General features: G+C 43.2%; 1 protein-coding gene across 3 annotated transcripts in view; it reads left to right on the forward strand.

Annotated features, from left to right (window-relative positions):
* Window positions 1–17799, forward strand: part of AOAH (acyloxyacyl hydrolase) — a 174814-nt gene that overhangs the window by 128696 nt on the left and 28319 nt on the right. For all 3 annotated transcript variants that reach the window (XM_058724586.1, XM_058724585.1, XM_058724587.1), the window contains exons 15-16: window positions 12173–12209; window positions 12947–13021. In XM_058724586.1, coding sequence (XP_058580569.1) covers window positions 12173–12209; window positions 12947–13021 — 112 coding nt within the window. The remainder of the gene's footprint in view (window positions 1–12172; window positions 12210–12946; window positions 13022–17799) is intronic.

The following is a 17799-nucleotide window of genomic DNA, read 5'->3' on the forward strand; positions in this document are numbered from 1 at the left end:
CACAAAACCCAGATGGGGCCCACTTTGCACAGTGGGGATAATAACAGGACATACTTGAACTTCACAGGGCTATTTAAGGTTGAATGGGAAAAACGCAGTGCTTTCTAAATGTCCATCATCACTGCAAACTCCACCTACCACCTGTCCTATTATTTCCTCAGCATTTTAAAAAATCAGTCACTTTTTCAATGTACATTGTTTCTTAAAAAAAAAAAAAAGTAGATTTGAAAACACAAAAATACATTTAAAAGATGAACGTCCATGATGGGAAAGCCTGTTGCTCACCGAGTGTAAGGACAGAACAAGGGGATATCTGGGGTTGGGTCTACAGGCCCCTCGAGACAGCAGTGGGCAGGGTCATGGGTGAGGGGCGGCTGGCTGGACCAGGAGAATCTCACAGAAAAAGAGGGCTCTTCCTCTGGGAGGAAAAGGCTGAGCAAGGGATAAGAACGGGAAATGATTGGAGCCTGGTGGACAGCAGGTCTGAGAGTGACTGAGGGGAGCTGGGGCCAGGAACAGAGGAGAAATGGGCAGGACTTCAAGGAGCTCTGGGGAATGGGTGCATCCTGGGCAGCGGGCTAGGGCTCCCCTTGCAAGGCTGGAGGAAAGTAGGACAAAGGCAGGATTGGGGTGGAGGGAAGTGAGAGCTACAGTATGGGGCAGTATGGATGGGTGGGGCAAAGGACGGAAGCTTGTGGGGTAGTAGAGTCTGGAAAACAAGCTTTGACTGGTTGAGCTGGGAGCCCAAGAATATTCTAGAAGGTGGAGGAGCAGATGAAGGTTTTCAAAGATGATCACCTCTCAGAGGCTAGACCTATAAATGTGGATGCCAATCAATATCCATCTGAGAGTCCAGTGAGGCAAACATGGACCCCCAAAATACCTCTCATACCCATGCTGCATGTTCCACGTTTGGAGACCTTGGCATTGGGCCTCAAAGCCTCATGCTCAGTAAAGAGTCAATGAATGCTAGCTTTTATTTAAGCCCTCACTGTCCTTGCCTGATCTCATGCTCCCATTCACACGTCCAGCAGAGCCAAACTCCTGCCACCTTACACAAGTCCTCTGTTGCTGCCTCTGGTCACCCTTTATTTGGCTTGAAGCTGCTTCAAGTGGAACTTTCCAGTGCAACAGTGAGAATGAGCCCCGAGGGAACCATATTTGTACTCTAGCACTGAGCTCAGCCTCTGCTGCACGTAGTAGGGAAAAGTCAAGCCAACACACTTTTTTTCTTATAAACTCGAATAACTCTCAGGAGTTACATTTAGCCTTTGAAAAGAAGAAAAGCACACACAGTAATCCTTTGCCAACCTGAATACCTCCACAGTGGGCAAAAGCCACGATTGGCAAGATTATACTTCATTTTTAAAATAAATGGTAGAAGAGAAACAAATGTTAAAGGAGTATTCAACATGTGTTTTTAAGTAAATAAAAATTCACAAGTCATCCACTTCTAAAATAAACAAGACTCATATGCTTTAAAAGACACACAGATCCCAGCCCCTGAGCCCCCATGGCCACAGCACACAGCCTACAGAGGTGGGCACTCTGACCTACCCGTTCCTGGGCCACGCGTAGCATCTCCACAGTTTCCCAAGGAGACTTTACTAGCCTGGAATGTCTTTTATCACTGGTAGCCTTCCTCACTTTGATTCTGCAGGTTTAGCAAAACCTTAGTGTAAACCCCTATTTGGGGTCGTTTTGTTTTCAGAAAGTCAAAAGTGCTTACAGGAATTCTGTTTTCCAGCCTGATCTCCCACACAGTGTGAGGCCACCCCTCTCTGTGCACGCATGTGCTCCCCCACACGCCAGAAGTGGGAGCAGGGGACCAGCTGGAAGTATATAGATAAGAAACTTGGAGAATTTTTTTTAATTTTTTTAACATTTTTATTTATTTTTGAGAGACAGAGAGACAGAGAACGAGCAGGGGAGGAACAGAGAGAGAGGGAAACACAGAATCTGAAGCAGGCTCCAGGCTCTGAGCTGTCAGCACAGAGCCCCAACGTGGGGCTCAAACCCACGCACCGTGAGATCATGACCTGAGCCGAAGTCAGTTGCTTAACCGATTGAGCCACCCAGGCTCCCCAAAACTTGGAGAATTTTAACATGCTGCCACAGAGCATGTGTCACAGCCTTACCTACCTGACCCCACCTCAATCCTTTTGCTGCAAACCGGATTTGAGCTTGAACTCCACTGCCCCTCCCCCACTCCAAGAACTTGCTGGTTCCCTTCTTTCAGCTTGCATTAAACCATCTAGAGAATGGGAGAGAATCTGGCAGACCAGAGAAACTAGGGTAAAGGGGCAAAATTCAGGGCAGCATATGAAATTTATATTCAGGCCATCTACATGGTAATGTGCTGGGAAGGCTAAGCGGGAGGTGGCGGGAAGCAGAGGGGTGAGGAGCAGAAGCAGAGGGAGGGGAGAGGGAGGAAGAAGAGAGCAGGGTACTACGTGTCCATGACGGCTATGAGCTCAGCTCTGTGCTCCCTCCTGATGGCCGCTCAACTGTTTCTTCTACAAATCACTGCTCTGAGATGAACCCCACAAGATTACTGGCAAAGCAAATCACCTCATTCATGCACCGCAGCACAGTACAATTCATTCCTGTTGCTCTCCAGTGAAAAGTGAGGGGAGAGGCGAACCCTAAACTCATCTCCATGCTGATATTAAGTCTGCTGGTGTTTTTGAGCACCAGCTGCTGTGATAGGCACAAAGGATAAAAAAGACTAACCATTAACGGATGCATGACCACATTCAGGTCCTGACCTCTCACTGGCTGGCTCCATAGCCTCCGTGAGTCCCTCCCTGTTCTGAGCCTCAGTTTCCCTCTGTGTAAAATAAAGGGCTTTAACCAGATAATCTCAACTTCCATCCAAGCTCCATGACTCTGAAATTCTAAATCAGACTGTTTTAGACCAGCAATCTTCAGGGTCACTCCATGTTTAAGTGTTTTGTTTTTAATCTGATTTGTTGCTCATATTTAAAACTCGAGAGCTCTTGCATAAAAATCCCATTTTTATCTATCTCTGAAAATCAGCAGTTCTGGCAACACAGCCATACCCCTGCCTGGCAACGATTGGTTGGAGGTGAGTAGTGGCCTGCCCTTCAGGTGGACTATGGGCTTAGCTACCTGGCCCTTGTGGCCATTTGAGGCTTCGGACCCCCTCCCAAGTCTTAAGTGGCCAAGGACTGTGCAAGTAAAAGTAGGACGTCAATGTACAACAAGTCAAAAGTGGGAAGAGCTCCTACAAGGTGACCAGGCCCGGGGTGAGAAGCAGAAGGAGAGAAGACACTTCTGGGGGATGTTCTAATAAGAGTGAACATGAGAGAACCATCCATCCTGCTGTTAGACTTGCAGAGATTTGCCAGAAAGCAGCTTGCTTCCTCAACAAGCAAAAGAACTGTTGAAGGAGCTTGCCTTGGACACAGAAACACCACCATTCAGGCCTTGCTCCAAGCCAGAAAGAATACATTGATATCTTTTCAGGCCCTGGCCAGCTAATCGTGTGTTCTACCTGGGGAATACCATCTAGGAGGGACCATTGGTCAGGGCATGATTCCCCAGGAGCATCCATTAGCAGGATGGGTGGATTTAGCTGGAGAGGTTTTGAGGTTGCTATTGTTATTACTACTTTTATAGATTTTAGCTGATATTAAGTAGTGCAGGCTTAGTTCAGACTGCTTTAACAACAACAACAAACATAGACTATCTTATAAATGACAGAAACTTATTTCTCACAGTTTTAGAGGCTGGAAGTTCAAGATCAGAGTGCTAGCAGGGGGAGTTCTGGGTGAGAGCCCCCTCCCGGGTTGCAAACTGCTGACTTCTCCTTGTATCCTCTTGTGACATGGCAGAAAGAAAGCACCCTAGCTTTCTGCCTCTTCTTAAAGGGCACAGATTTGATTCATGAGAACTCCATCCTTTGGACCTAATTACTTCTCAAAGGTCCCACCTCCAAATACCATGGTGATGGGAATTAGGTTCCAACGTATGAATTTTGGAGGGACACAAATATTTAGTTCATAAAATGTACCTTTTCTCACCCAGACACTATGCTAAGTACTTTGCATACTTTATCCCCATTTAATCCACAAAGCAACCCTATTTTACAGGTGAGGAAACTGGGGCTTAGATAAGTTTAATAACTCACCCAAAGTCCATTAGCTCATCAGTGGTGGAGTGTAAACCCGTGTCTGTCTCGTACAAGCCATGTCAGAGAGTGTCTATGCCTGCTCCCAACCATGCCATGCTGTCCCTCTTTCAGATTCTGGCTTCTAAAGCCACTATCTTCACTTCACTGTCACACTGTCAAGATGACCCATACCTGCCCAGAGGCAGCTGAACATCAGAATTAGATACCTTGACCCAGCACTCTGTTAGCCTTCCCTCTTTATCAAAAGTGGTCCTCTCAGAAAGGGAGAGGCAAGAAAAAAAAGTAAAAGAAGGATGAAGAAACAAACTAGAAATGAGTATTAATCCAGGTAGAGCTGAATTCAGTTACACATACAAGAACATATTATTTTTATTATCACTTCCCCCCACCATGATCTCTATTCTCTAACAAAACAGATTTTGTGGCTTTAACTAGCTGTCTGAACACTTGCTATTGTATTCTTGACAAAAATGCACAACCTGAATTTAATTAGTAGGAAACATAAGACAAACCCAAATTGAAGGGCATTCTATAAAATAATTGGTCACTACCCTTCCAAAGTGTCAAGGTCATAAAACTTTGAAGAATTAGCCCAGGTTAAAGGAGACTGGGCTGACATAAAACTAAATACAATATGTGATCCTGAGTTGGACTGACCCAGAAAGTGTGGGGTCTGAGTTAGACTGACCCATGAGTGGGACAATCAGTGAAATTTAAATAGGCCTATAGATTTGACAACAGTATTGAATTTCCTGATCTTGATAACTGTACCATGACTGTGAAAGATGTTCACTTTCAGGGAGTTTGGATAAAAGATATGTGCAAATGCTTTGTTCTATTTTTGCAACTTTTGTAAACTATTTCAACCTTTGAAAATTATGTTAACTTCTTGGAAATGATTTTAAAATGGAAATTTTAAAACAATTTTTTAAAAGCCACAGAGCACAGGAGAGAAACAAAGAAATTATCTTGCCAAGCAGAAGTAGGCCCTCAGTAAGTATTTAGTAAACCCAACCACTGGGTCAAGTTTTTAATCTCAACCCAGAATGTTGGGAGGCAATGAGAGAAACTATTTATAACAAAACAACTGGGATGTTTCTATTTGGGAGCCATGATCCAGTGTGCTCACAGCAAAAAAAAAAAAAAAAAAAAAAAAAAAAAAAAAAAAAAGCAAGCCAGGTTTTAATACCAGTTTTTGAGTTGCTTGATCTAAAAGGTAAATGCAGATATGCTCAATGCCTGCAAGGTATCAAAACTTCCTATTCATCCTAAGGACCAAACGTATCTCCAAGATACACTGTTTGATTTTAATAGAAACTTTTGAGTTAAAAACATTTCAATTTGATACACTTTGTATAGAGGGGCACATTTCCCTCCTTATGTTAGCAGGATTTATTCCCATTTTTAATATTTTCAAGGCTTTCAATCTCAAAGAATCATTAAACAGTGGAGACATTCTGATCCAAGTGGAACTATTTCTTAGCACTTATCTACGCAGCCCTGCCTGGCTTCTCCTTGTTCCATGCAACTCATCTAGATAGAAGCAGGGCACCTGACAATGATTATAATGTGAAGAGAATGAGTTTTCATTTCTTCTGTTAGGTCAAGATTTCCATCCTGTACCTCTTGAATCTGTCCACCTACAGAAGGCAAATTCAGAAGCAAATATCTTCTACTTTTTTATGTAATTGTCAATGGCAAAGGTTGCTGAAGTCCTAGGGGGTCTCCTTTCAATAGATCCCCCCTTTTTTTAAATGTTTAAACATCTATTTTGAGAGAGAGTGTGCACGTGGGGGAGGGTCAGCAAGAAAGAGAGAGGGAGAGAGAGAATCCCAAGCAGGCTCTGTGCTGTCAGCACAGAGTCCAACATGGGGCTCAAAACCATGAACTGTGAGATCATGACCTGAAATCAAGAGTCAGACTAAGCCACCCAGGGGCCCCTCAGTAGATCTCTTTTGTTTAGCGTTTGAGATAAAGGACATTGTGGGGAAAGCTCCCTGCTACTTGTGTTGATAGCTTAAATGAATTTGCCATGTTTTTTTATCAGCTCTGAAGCATGCTGGCATGTGCCTTTTACCTTTGGTCTTCTCTTACTTCCCATCCTCTCGTTTTCCACTTGATTTTGCCCCCACTACTCCCTCTGTTTCCTCTCCGATATTGTAATAGGTGCTAGAAATAGAAAGATGGACAAGACAAAGCCCCTGCCTTCAAGGAGATCATAACTACACGGAAAAGAGAGACAAATAAGGAGACAATCAGTGTTCTTCTGAAATGACACTAAAATAGAGGTAGGTTGAGGTCTCTGGAGGTGAGAGATATTTACCTCTGCCTGGAGAAGGAGAGGAAAACTTCACAGAGAAGGTACGTTTGAGCAGACTTCCCTGCAGGAAAAAAAAATAGGAATCCAAAAAGCAGAGGGAGATGGTGACTCAGTGCAAAGAGGCTCCAAGGGCAAAATATCTTTGAGAAAGAGGATGAGAGAAGTTCAGCGTGGCTGAGGGATGCTTGTGAAGCTGTGTCAAGTTATGAGACTATGAGGGAGATCAGAGCCATTCTGGGAAGGCTATTATATTCTTTTAAAAAATATATGTTTTGGGGAATCATTTATCTAGCTTGTCACAGAAATTCAGAACCACACTTGTGAATTTGAAAGCATTTTCAGTAGTAGAAACACCAGCAGAAACTGTCACAACAATTATTAAGTGCCTACTATTTTGAGCTCAAGGTCAATGTATTAGTCTGAATGTTTCTACTCATTGCAAGCAACATTTTTAGAGAAAAGAAGGAATTTAAATTTCTTATGGCTGATTTTTTAACTGGATGTATATACATCATACTCTTCAAAATGCTTCAATTATAAAAATACGAGCAAAATCTGCATTATTTAAAATCTAATGAAAGTTAAAAAACATTATTAGATTTACTTTATGTCTGTGTATGATAGCACATTTTCCATGAACATTTTATACTCTCTATAACACTTCTTAGGTTTCTGGTTCTGGGTACAATAGAGTAAGTATGCTCCACCCAGCCTGCCCCCCTGAAAGCTGCTCTAAAGCCTTGTCAGAAAGTATGGAGCAGGTGCTAGAAGACTCTGAAAAGTAAATAGTAGCAGGTCGATTGAAGAAGAAGACCAGAATGAGTACCACCAAACCGGCAGTGAGGTTAGCATTTTATTGTCTTCTGATATCTCCCGACCTAGTCTCAAGGCTCCCCAAAACCCAGACGTGGACAGAGGCACAGAGAAAAAAACCTTCAGTTCTCACTCAGGAAGTAGGAAAGGGGTCTCCTGGCAGCGACAGGGTCTCATAGAAGAATGAATAATATAACTCACATATTCTCATATAGGAACTAAAATGATCTAGTTCAATCATTACTAATGTGTATTGTTAAATTGACATCTGAAATGGATTACCGCTTACCAGCTGTAGGACCTTGAGCAAGTCTCTTTCTGCCCCTGAGCCTCATCTGGAAAGTGGGCTGCCTGATCATATGCTCTTGGAGGTCCCACCTGGCACTGATGCCCCAAGTCACACATGACCTTTAAAGAGCATCAAGAGGCAGAGTTATGAAGCTAATGATATTCTAGCTTGAGGGCCTCCCAAGCTTGGCGACCATATGAATTTGTAAAATTTTCCAACTTAAGATATCTAACCACAATTGGTTCAGACCCTTCTCTCTTCCCACTTTGGCTTCCCTTTATGTCAGGTCTCATTTTTCTGTTTTGTGTCCTTTTCCTTAAAGAGGATTCCCCAAATTATATAAGCTTTAGAACTTGAAACCTGGATCTTCCCTTGTCCTATTCAGACAGTTATAACAAAATGGCCTTAAACTTGGGATTTCTTTCTGCATCATGTATAAAAAAGCATCAAATATTTTATCAGAAATTAATTAACAAGTTATTGTCTTCGAACATCAAGAAAGGAAACACCTAGTTTTCTTTCAGTGCACAGCTTAACACTTCTTCAGGGCTTCTCTGAATCCTCACACTTCATGTTCATTATTTGCCTCAGAACTATAAACTTCATAAAAATAGGGACTGTATCTGTTCTACTTACTGATGTGTCCCCAGCATCTATTGCAATGCCTGGCACACAGGAAGTAGTCCATAAGTGTTATCAAATTAATGCATTAATTTCTGAAGACCTGTTGTATTTAAATATACTTCATCTTTTCCCATGAAGAATTTGAGACAGAGCACTTCCGCTCTGGGCCAGGCACAGAAAGTTACAAGCTCATTTAGAAGACCATGAAAAGCATCTTACCAGTTGATCTGAATGCCCAGAATATGAAGGAATTGCTGCTATGGTCAACACTGATCCAGCAGTGGAAATGTACACTGAAATTTATTTATGGGAGAACAACCAATGCTGAGATTATGCCAAACCCTTCTTCTCTCCTTGCAGTGCACAATTCCTCATTTATTTTTTTTTAAATTTTTTTTAATGTTTATTTATTTTTGAGACAGAGAGAGACAGAGCATGAATGGGGGAGGGGCAGAGACAGAGGGAGACACAGAATCGGAAGCAGGCTCCAGGCTCTGAGCCATCAGCCCAGAGCCCGATGCGGGGCTTGAACTCACGGACCGTGAGATCGTGACCTGAGCTGAAGTCAGATGCTTAACCGACTGAGCCACCCAGGAGCCCCCACAATTCCTCATTTAAAATGCAATGAATGAGGGGTTCCTGGGTGGTTCAGTTGGTTAAGCTTCTGACTCTTGATTTCAGCTCAATTCAGCTCAATGTGAGTCATGATCTCACAATTTGTGCAGAGCCTGCTTGGGATATTCTCTCTCTCTCTCTCTCTCTCTCTCTCTCTCTCTTCCTCCCTCCCTCCTCTGCCCCTCCTCCCCTCTCTCTCTCTCTCTCAAATAAATAAATGTTAGGAAAAAAGGCACTAAATGAGCCGGAATTCAGACTTTGATGGCCAAAAAAGACCCCCTTCTTCCTTTAATTGGGGAAAGAATTCCTTTAATTCTCCATTGGACCACTTCAATGAATAAATAAAATGTCCCTATTTCATAGTCACACCTTTTCCATCTCTCTGAACTATAATTGTAGAGACCAGACTATGGATCTCTTAAGGGTAGTTACAGTTCTTCAAATGTCCCCCTTGTTTTGCCACATCCCACAGGCTAGGGGCTGTCTTTCTTTCCTGCTCACATCTTCCAGTTCCAAATGCTTCAGTATTTTCTACAACAGCAGCAGTAAAATCAGCAGCTGAGAAGAAGTCTATATACAAGAGGAGGAAGACAAGAGGGCTTGGGAGGGAGAGAGACAGCAAATGTTGATGGGGCTTAAAAAGGGTAGCAGGACAACAGGAAAAGGGAATTAAGAAGAGAGAGTGATGTGGAAATTACCTAAACTAATTACATAATTTCATAAAACTGAGATTCCCAAAAGGAAATATAAATCATGGAAGGCGCAACAACTCTGGAGCACAGAAAATTCTGTGCTCATATTATAAATATTCAGCAGAAAAAAAAAAAACCCTTAACATTTGAGTAAAGAAGAGTAGGCATGTTCTCTCTCCTTGAGTGGAAGTTTGTGATTGTTGTTTTGAAATTCGCCACACCCAGCTGCAATTGGCCTGCCATCCTTGTCCTGAGCAGCAAAAGGATGTGGGTGGTGTGGGCACTGGGAGGGGGCGGCCCATGTGGCAAGCCATGACAGGTTTTCATTTTCATTTCCCTCCAGCTCTGTGGGTGCTCAGCACCTCAAATTCCCAGCTGCAGTCTGGATAATGAGGAAAATTATTGGCCTGACCTGGTCCTTTAATTTTTTTCCCACTCATGGCTTGAGCTTTCATTAGTTTTCATTTCTCATTAAAAGAAAAATCAAAGAGTGAGAATTAAACACCTCTTGATTGTTATCCTATTGAAAATGGGAAGTTGAGAGTCATGGGGCTGGAACTGAATGAAAGGCCAGCCAATGAGACGAGTGAGACACCATGAGATATGTCAGCAGGCAATGGCTGCCCTCCTTCTCTTTCCTCTTGAGAACGATGGGAGCCCTCTAACACCCAGAAAGTCTTTGAGTCTGTACATTTAGGACTCAGTGTTGTAAAATCTGGCACATTCTCGTTGGGTTTGGATGGGCATTAAAACTTTCACCAGCACTCAGTTATGTGTTTACCCCCTTTAAATGCTGCTCCTCAGACATAGAGTCTGCATCCAACCCATTTGTCAACTCCCTACTGTATGTCAGGCACATGGTAGGTGTTCAGCAAACCAATGGAGAGGGTAAATGGATGCATGCATGCCGAGATGAATTGACTGCTCTTAATTTCTGTGTTTGTGTTCATATCAAATGTACCCTGCCTCACTAACATAAAGGGAATAAAAAAACAGTATGACAGTTCCTCAAAAAAAAAAAAAAAATAAGCATAGCATTGCCATATGGTCCAGCAATTTCAATTAGGTATATACCTAAAAGAATTGAAAGCAGAGACCTAAACAGATACTTGCACACCAATGTTCATAGCAGCATCATTCACAATAGTCAAAAGGTAGAAACAAACCAAGTACCTATCAACAGATGAATGTATAGATCCATACAATGGAAACTTATTCAGCCTTTAAAAAAGTGGATATACTAACACATGTTACAAATGAACTATGAAAACATTATGGTAAATGAAATAAGCCAGGCACAAAAAGACAAATATATTATGATTCCACCTATATGAGGGACCTAGTTATTCCTTAATGAGTATAAGTCTTCAATTTGGGATGCTGGAAAAGTTCTGGAGATGGATAATGCTGATGGTTGCATAATAATGTGAATATACTTAAAGCCACTTGGGTGCTCAAAAAAGTTAAAATGGTGAAGTTTATGGGTTGTATATTTACCACAAAAAAAAGGGAAATAAAGCAAAATCCATTTAATGTGCTGACATTCCTGAGTCAACCAAGGGAACATCAGCACTGCCCATATAGCTTGATTCTACTGCACTTGAAGAAGAGGCAGTCACTTTGTGGTCACACTGATTCAGGGAAACACGGGCCATCATGGCCTTCATGGCTGTGCACTCTCCTTTTCTCTTTGCAGATCTCTGAGAACACTCACTGACTCTGTCATAAGATGCACCTGTCCCCAGGCTTCTAAGGCTGGAAATTATAGGAGAATCTTCCTCGTCCCTTGTCACCCAGCTGATGATTACTTGTTACTGCCGGCCAGCCTCCAAGGGACAAACTAGCAATAAACCTATATGGGTTCACTCTTTCTAGACTCCCAGCCTAAAGGAGCAGTGCCAGAGCTCAGCATTACAGACAGAAGGGACTGGGTTTAAGCAGCTGTCCATATTATTAGTTGTGTGGCTTTAGGCAATTCACTTAAGTAAGCCTCACTTTTCTCATCTATAAAATGGGAATGCTACTATACCTACCTCACACAGTTGTGCCAAGGTGTAAATGAACTAATAATATAAGTACCTAACAGTGTGTCCACAATAAAATGAGTATCCAATAAATACAATTTTCACATAAGAGATACATTACAGGTGGTAGCAAGGAGAGGGGGAGGGTGGTCATTCATCACAGGAGTTTAAATATATCAGCTGTACAATCTGAACCTTGAACAGACCAGCCAGCCAGGAGGAGCCTCAGGAGTGAGCAGGGATCCCAGCAGGTGATTAACTGGGGCTTTCTAAGGAGATGGCTAGTTCTCAAAGAATCCTTTTTTACTTCTTCTCATCCCTCACCTAACAATCTTTGGAGTAGTTTCTCTTTGGTGATAGATGTATATCATGTTCTCACATCTACTAGAAAGCTTACTCATTCATGCTTAGGAAATATCTTGAGACTTGGAAATCCAAAGAATTTAGGATCATGTTAATATAATGCCACATAAACAGAAAACTCTTTAAGGAGAATGAAGCTTTCCCATCTGTGTGATGGTGCAGACAATGTCTGGTTGCACAGTGATGCTTCTTCCATGATTTCAGTCAATCAGACTATCATCCCAATCGTGTTGAATTGAGCTCACTACCTTTAATTATTGTCTTTTAATTATTCAGGTGCATCTTCCCAAAACCTGGACAGATTTATAGAAAGGTAAGTGAAAGTGGGATATAAGAAGTTGTTTTTAGATTGGGTTTCTGATTTAAAAACAAAGAATGAAAACCCTCTGTGGCTACCCTGTAATCACTTGTACTGAGTACCAGTACCTTACTAGCCACTCCCAAACATTGGGACATTATCACTTCTTGGACCCGTGGGCATAGGAAGTGATTAATTTGCATATGTTCTTTAAGAAGAATCATAAAAAACGCATACAAAGGGGATCAAATTTAGGTCTGGCCAAAGTTGCTGAACAAAAGACCAAAAAAATGTATTTCATTTTCTTGCTTTATGTGCTCATGTTGAGCTTAAAATTCAGAAGCAAGGCCCTGGGTTCCCAGAGAGAAAGCTTGAGAAAACCTTGAATTTGAAGTTCAATACACAGATGTTGAGATGTCCTACAAATCTGGACAGAAGTAACCAAGTAACACTTGATGAAAAACGCTGGGAAAGGTCCTAAAAAGATGGCATCATGTGTGCCTACTGGAGACTTCAATCCACTCTTCTCAATTCTGTTTACTTCTGTGGTCTTTCCCTAATGGGGAGGTGGGTTACAGATTATACACAAGAAGAGGGAAAGAGAATGGTGGTACTGGAATGAAAGAAAAATAGCAAAATGTTATCCGAAAGGGGGGGCACGCAAAGATCCTTTCACAGATCCACGCTGTGACATCAGTTCCAAAGCACAGCTTCTGAGTGTTTGCCATTCATATCCCATCTATGTTTCTCAGTTTGTCCAGGGACCCACTGTTGGATCATCCAGCCATCATTATATACGCCATGATTGGAAATGATGTCTGCAATGGGTGAGTTATGGAGAAAAAAAGTTTTAAATTCTTGGACTCTGGATTCCTTGTCCTCCACTGCACTCCACTGTGTCCCAGTACCTGCTGTTGAGTTGAATTTCTCTGTCTTAGCAAGTCCCAGACATATGTGAAATCAACGGAACCAACCTGTAAAGCTGAAAGGCCCTTTTAAAAAGATCTGATCCATTAATTCTCTGTTCCAACTCACAACAAATGGGTATGCCATGCTACAAGTTCTCAATTGTAGCACAAGATAGATGCTGCTACTAGCCAAGAATCCAAACTGAATATAACGGCCTTTTAAATAAAATAAGGCTGAATTTCTGCTACCCCATAAGAATAGCTTCCTCACTTATATTCTGATATAGGTACTCAGGCAGAGACAGCATAGGCTTAGAGCATTTGCAAAAGGACTGTGTATCATTTATGGCCAATTTTATGTATGCCCATGGCCCACAGTAAGAAAGCAGTTTTGCTAAACTGCTAATATCAGTAGTGATTTCAAAGTGTTGAATGCCTTAGTTCCCCCACACCATTTTGGAAGGTTTTTCAAAAATTGTGTGTACCCCTAAGAATATGCTGCACATGTGAATGCCATCTGTCCTGTGATTGTGGCCAAAAAGAAAAAAAAAAAAGGTGAGATCAGATCTAGAACAACTCCCCAGTAGCCACCCACCCACCCACCATTTTAGAAAACAGAAAAGCAGAGCCAAGAGACATTATGTGACTTGCTTGATTAATTGATTAATGGCAGATCTGGCCTCCAAGCCAAGTGGTACTAGAAATAGGTCATTCTACTCACTGCCCACCCTTTGCTTTCACCCACCAAGCTTTCTAAGTCTGTGTTAAAGACCCAGTTCAATATTATGAAAATGTGTTTGCCCTCACCAATAATTCCACAAGTTGTGAGAGCCCTGGAACTCTCACAGTGAAGGAGCTGTAAACTTAATTAGTGAAGTGAGTTCAGGTCAAGAGATACCATGTTGTCCTGCAAAGATATGGAGTGCCAGACCCTGCTTTGGCACACCTTGGGCTGGTTTACCACCCTCCCCAGAACCCCAAGACTCCCAAAGCAACACACTGGGGACCAAAGTCCCAACCTCTGTGATGAGCCACATGGAACTCTCTGGGTAAATAACAAACACCCACAAAACTTTCCATGAGCCAAGAGCTGCACCACTCTATATTATCTCATCCCCACAGCAGCCTTAAGACAAAAGTATGATTGTCCCCAATTTACAGATGAGGAAACAGTTTCAGCAAGGTGAAGGAACTCACTAATACTGAATGAGTAGCAAGTTTGAGATGCAGACCAGGTTCTCTGACTCAGTTCTGTGCTCTTTCCACAATCCACACTTGCCTTATTTGCTTTCTTTGAGACAGTCGCTTTTTGAAAAGTATATATTAACGACCTATGATGTGCCAAATGCTGTGCCAGGCTCTGGGGCATTATGGCAAACAGGCCACAGTGCCTGATCACAAGGAACTTCTAGAAGGAGAAGCACTGAGCTTCAGGAACCCCAGTCCTATCACCAAACAGACTGAACCCATGTCAGATCAGCCAGTGCCCTGCTAGCCTCTGGATCATATTCCCCTGGCGGGGATAGAGAGCAAACCAGTGATACTGAGTAAAGAACACCTGTGGAAAGCAGCTTTGACTCCAAGAGTCCAAACCCCTGAAACTGCACTTTTGCAACAGAACCTGCTTACTCAGAGGCCCTTCCAGCCCAGTCCTGCTTTTCCTTTTCCAAAGAGCCAAAGGGCAAGGCAGACATCAGCCAGAGACCTGTGCCAGCCGCTCCCCCCGCCAGGGATCTGGGCAGATAAGCAGCAAGCATTTGGGTGAAAGAACAGTGTTGGCAGTGTGGGATGTCCCTGTGGTGCCCACTTTGCAATGTCCTGTGGTGGGGTTAGAAAAATAAAGGCAGATGGCAGCTATACCTCCCCATCTGCCAGAACGTCAAGGTGGAGTAGACAACCCAAAATGAGCAAAGCAATTTCATAAAAAGCTCAAGCTAGCAATGAGTTCCATAATAAGTCCGTCCTGGAACAAGTTTGGGGATATTTGCTTGACTTTTCTCTTTTCTTTTTTTTTTTTTTTTTACATGAGGATGCTAGCTAGCATATACTGAAATAATGTAGCTATACGCTTCTTTCCCAATTCACTCAACTCATGCAGTTACTCAATGAATACTTGCTAAATGAATGAAGGCCAGGATTGGAAGACAGCTTTTAGTATCTGGAATTTAAGAAGAAAGGTAACATAGACACATCCAGCTTTCTCATTGTGATTGTAGTCAATTTGGCCAAAGCTAACCCAGCTTCCCCTGGCCTTTCCTGTCACTGCCCTTAAAAGCTATGGAAGGTCAATGATACAGAAGGAGAAAAATTCCTGGAAATAGGGAAGATTTGAGTGAGCTACAGCAGCAGAACCTTACAGGGGCAGCATGGGAAATGGGAATGTCCTTAAGGGCCTCAAATCATAAACCCTTCCTCCACCCCCATCCCAACATGACATCCCTGACAAGAACATTGCAATTGTCAGCAATGTGATAGAATTATGAAAACATCCAGTACTATCCACATCGATTGACATGGTCCATTTTTCTTTATAGTGGACCTAGAAATAATTAATTGTACGTTTTTCACCTAATGGAAAGAACCAGGGCCCCCCTATGACAGGTTGTCTGCCTCCCCTGCCCCCAAGCATTATTTTTTTGTCTGCAATGTCAGTGTTTCTGATGTCACCTAGGGCAGATGATCAGCACTGCATTAAGAAGAAACCAGTCAATGTGCTGATAGGTACCAATGTGCTCCCCAAGGAGAGGGAAACAATCCATTCTATCCAGTCAAATGGTAGGAAAACCAGCAGGGAAAGAAATGCTCAGAGCATTTCTATCTCCCGGCCTCCTCAGTTGAGGCATGGGTGGCCATGGGAAGGCTAAGGAGGTTCCCAAGCAGCCAGCATGCTCCAAGGCACACCCACTTCCAGGGACCCAGGATCTCTAGGCATGAGGTAGTGCGGGCCCAGTGCGTTCCCATCTCCTTCCCAGTCTGCGGCAAGACACCTCTTAGAGGGGGGGTGAGTGTGAGGCCAGAGATGTGATTACAACTGGCTGGCCTGCAGAAAGGGCTGACTATATTGCCTGGCCGCTTAGAAGCTCAAATGCTAGCTATGCATGAGGTCTGAGCACTCAGTCATGACAAGCCTCTGGGCTTTTGCTCAGGTTCTGGGAACTATTTTCCACAGAGGCTGTTTGCCTTCATCCTTAGGAGGGGGCACATCTCTCTGGCATCAGCCAGATGAAATCTGGCTGGAATAGCTGCCAGGGTAATGAAAAGATCACAGCCGGCCCTGCACCCAAGTCACGGGGCTTATTTTCATGATCAGACACAATTCATTAGGACAAGGACAGGCTCTGAGCCACCCAGGAGGTGAGACTCTTTGTCTTTCCCCTGCCGTGTGTTCCTGACCTTTGAAAGCACAGCCGAGGGCGCCGGCTGCTCTCTCATCATTTTCCCTGGTGGAAGCCTCACATGTCCCAGGCTTTCCCTCTGTGAGCTCAGCTCCCCTAACCCCTCACCTCTCCGTCTGGGTGACTGGCAGGAGCTCATCAGTGAGTGAGAAGGGGTGCAGGGCGCTGGGGTGTGCAGGCAAATCCAGGCTGGCAGAGTGGACCCCACACAGGCTCCAGAAAACGTGGGTTGAAGAGGATTAGACGCTTGCAGTTCAGCCCATTCAACCTTTGGTGGACATCAGAGAAGGCCTAAGAGATGTTTCCCAAACTACTGGAACTGTGGTCTCCAAAACGCTAATGCTAATTCTCCTCAAAAACCACTGGAGGAGAAACAGTACCCAGACCAAAATGGCATTGAGGATTTTTCAGGGACAGAGTCAGAAGGCACCTTCTATGGCATCCAGAAGAAGTGACCCACCACCTATCACTTAGACCCATGTGCCCTTGCCTGAACTGAGAATCCATTAATTTTGGGGTCCCTATCTGGCTTAGTGGGTAGAATATGTGACTCTTGATTTTAGGGTCATGAGTTCAAGCCCTACATGGGGCCTAGAGCTTACTTAAAAAAATTTTTTTAAGAATCAGTTAATTGGGGGGCACCTGGGTGGCTCAGTCTGTTAAGCATCTGATTTCTGCACAGGTCATGATCTCACAGTTTGTGGGTTTGAGCCCCACGTCAGGCTCTGTGCTGACAGCTCAGTACCTAGAGCCTGCTTCAGATTCTGTCTCCCTCTCTCTCTGCCCCTCCCCCTCCCCCTCTCAAAAATAAATAAACAGTAAGAAAAATTTTTTAAAAATCAGGTAATTTTGCTATGCACATCGAAGGGTTTGATGACAATGCACATATCAATGTGCTGTACATGATGGAGCAAAGATGACTGGAGAATGTTCCATCAGCAACACCAAGGCTTCCATTTTGATTTCACTAAGTAATTAGTCATTTGGGTAATGCTTGGTTCAGTTATGGGGTGCTGGTGCAAAAGCACAAATTAGCTCAGATTCTTTGTTATCATCATTACACATCATTTGGCTGTGTCTCTAGCCAAAAAATAATCATTAAATAGGGAGTTTGGGAGACTTTTCTCCATCTTAACTCATCTTGGCGTTATGTGAGTGGAGAGCCATAGCTCAGCATAATTGCTTCGTGCCAAAGTGCTAGTGTATCAGCAGGAAAAACAAAACAAACAAAAAAAAAACTGAGGTACCAAGGCAAAAGTTAATAAGCAGTATGTGGTACCCTTACTGGTGATTGAACATAGG

Source organism: Neofelis nebulosa, chromosome 4 (assembly GCF_028018385.1).
Source record: "Neofelis nebulosa isolate mNeoNeb1 chromosome 4, mNeoNeb1.pri, whole genome shotgun sequence".
Taxonomy (NCBI): domain Eukaryota; kingdom Metazoa; phylum Chordata; class Mammalia; order Carnivora; family Felidae; genus Neofelis; species Neofelis nebulosa.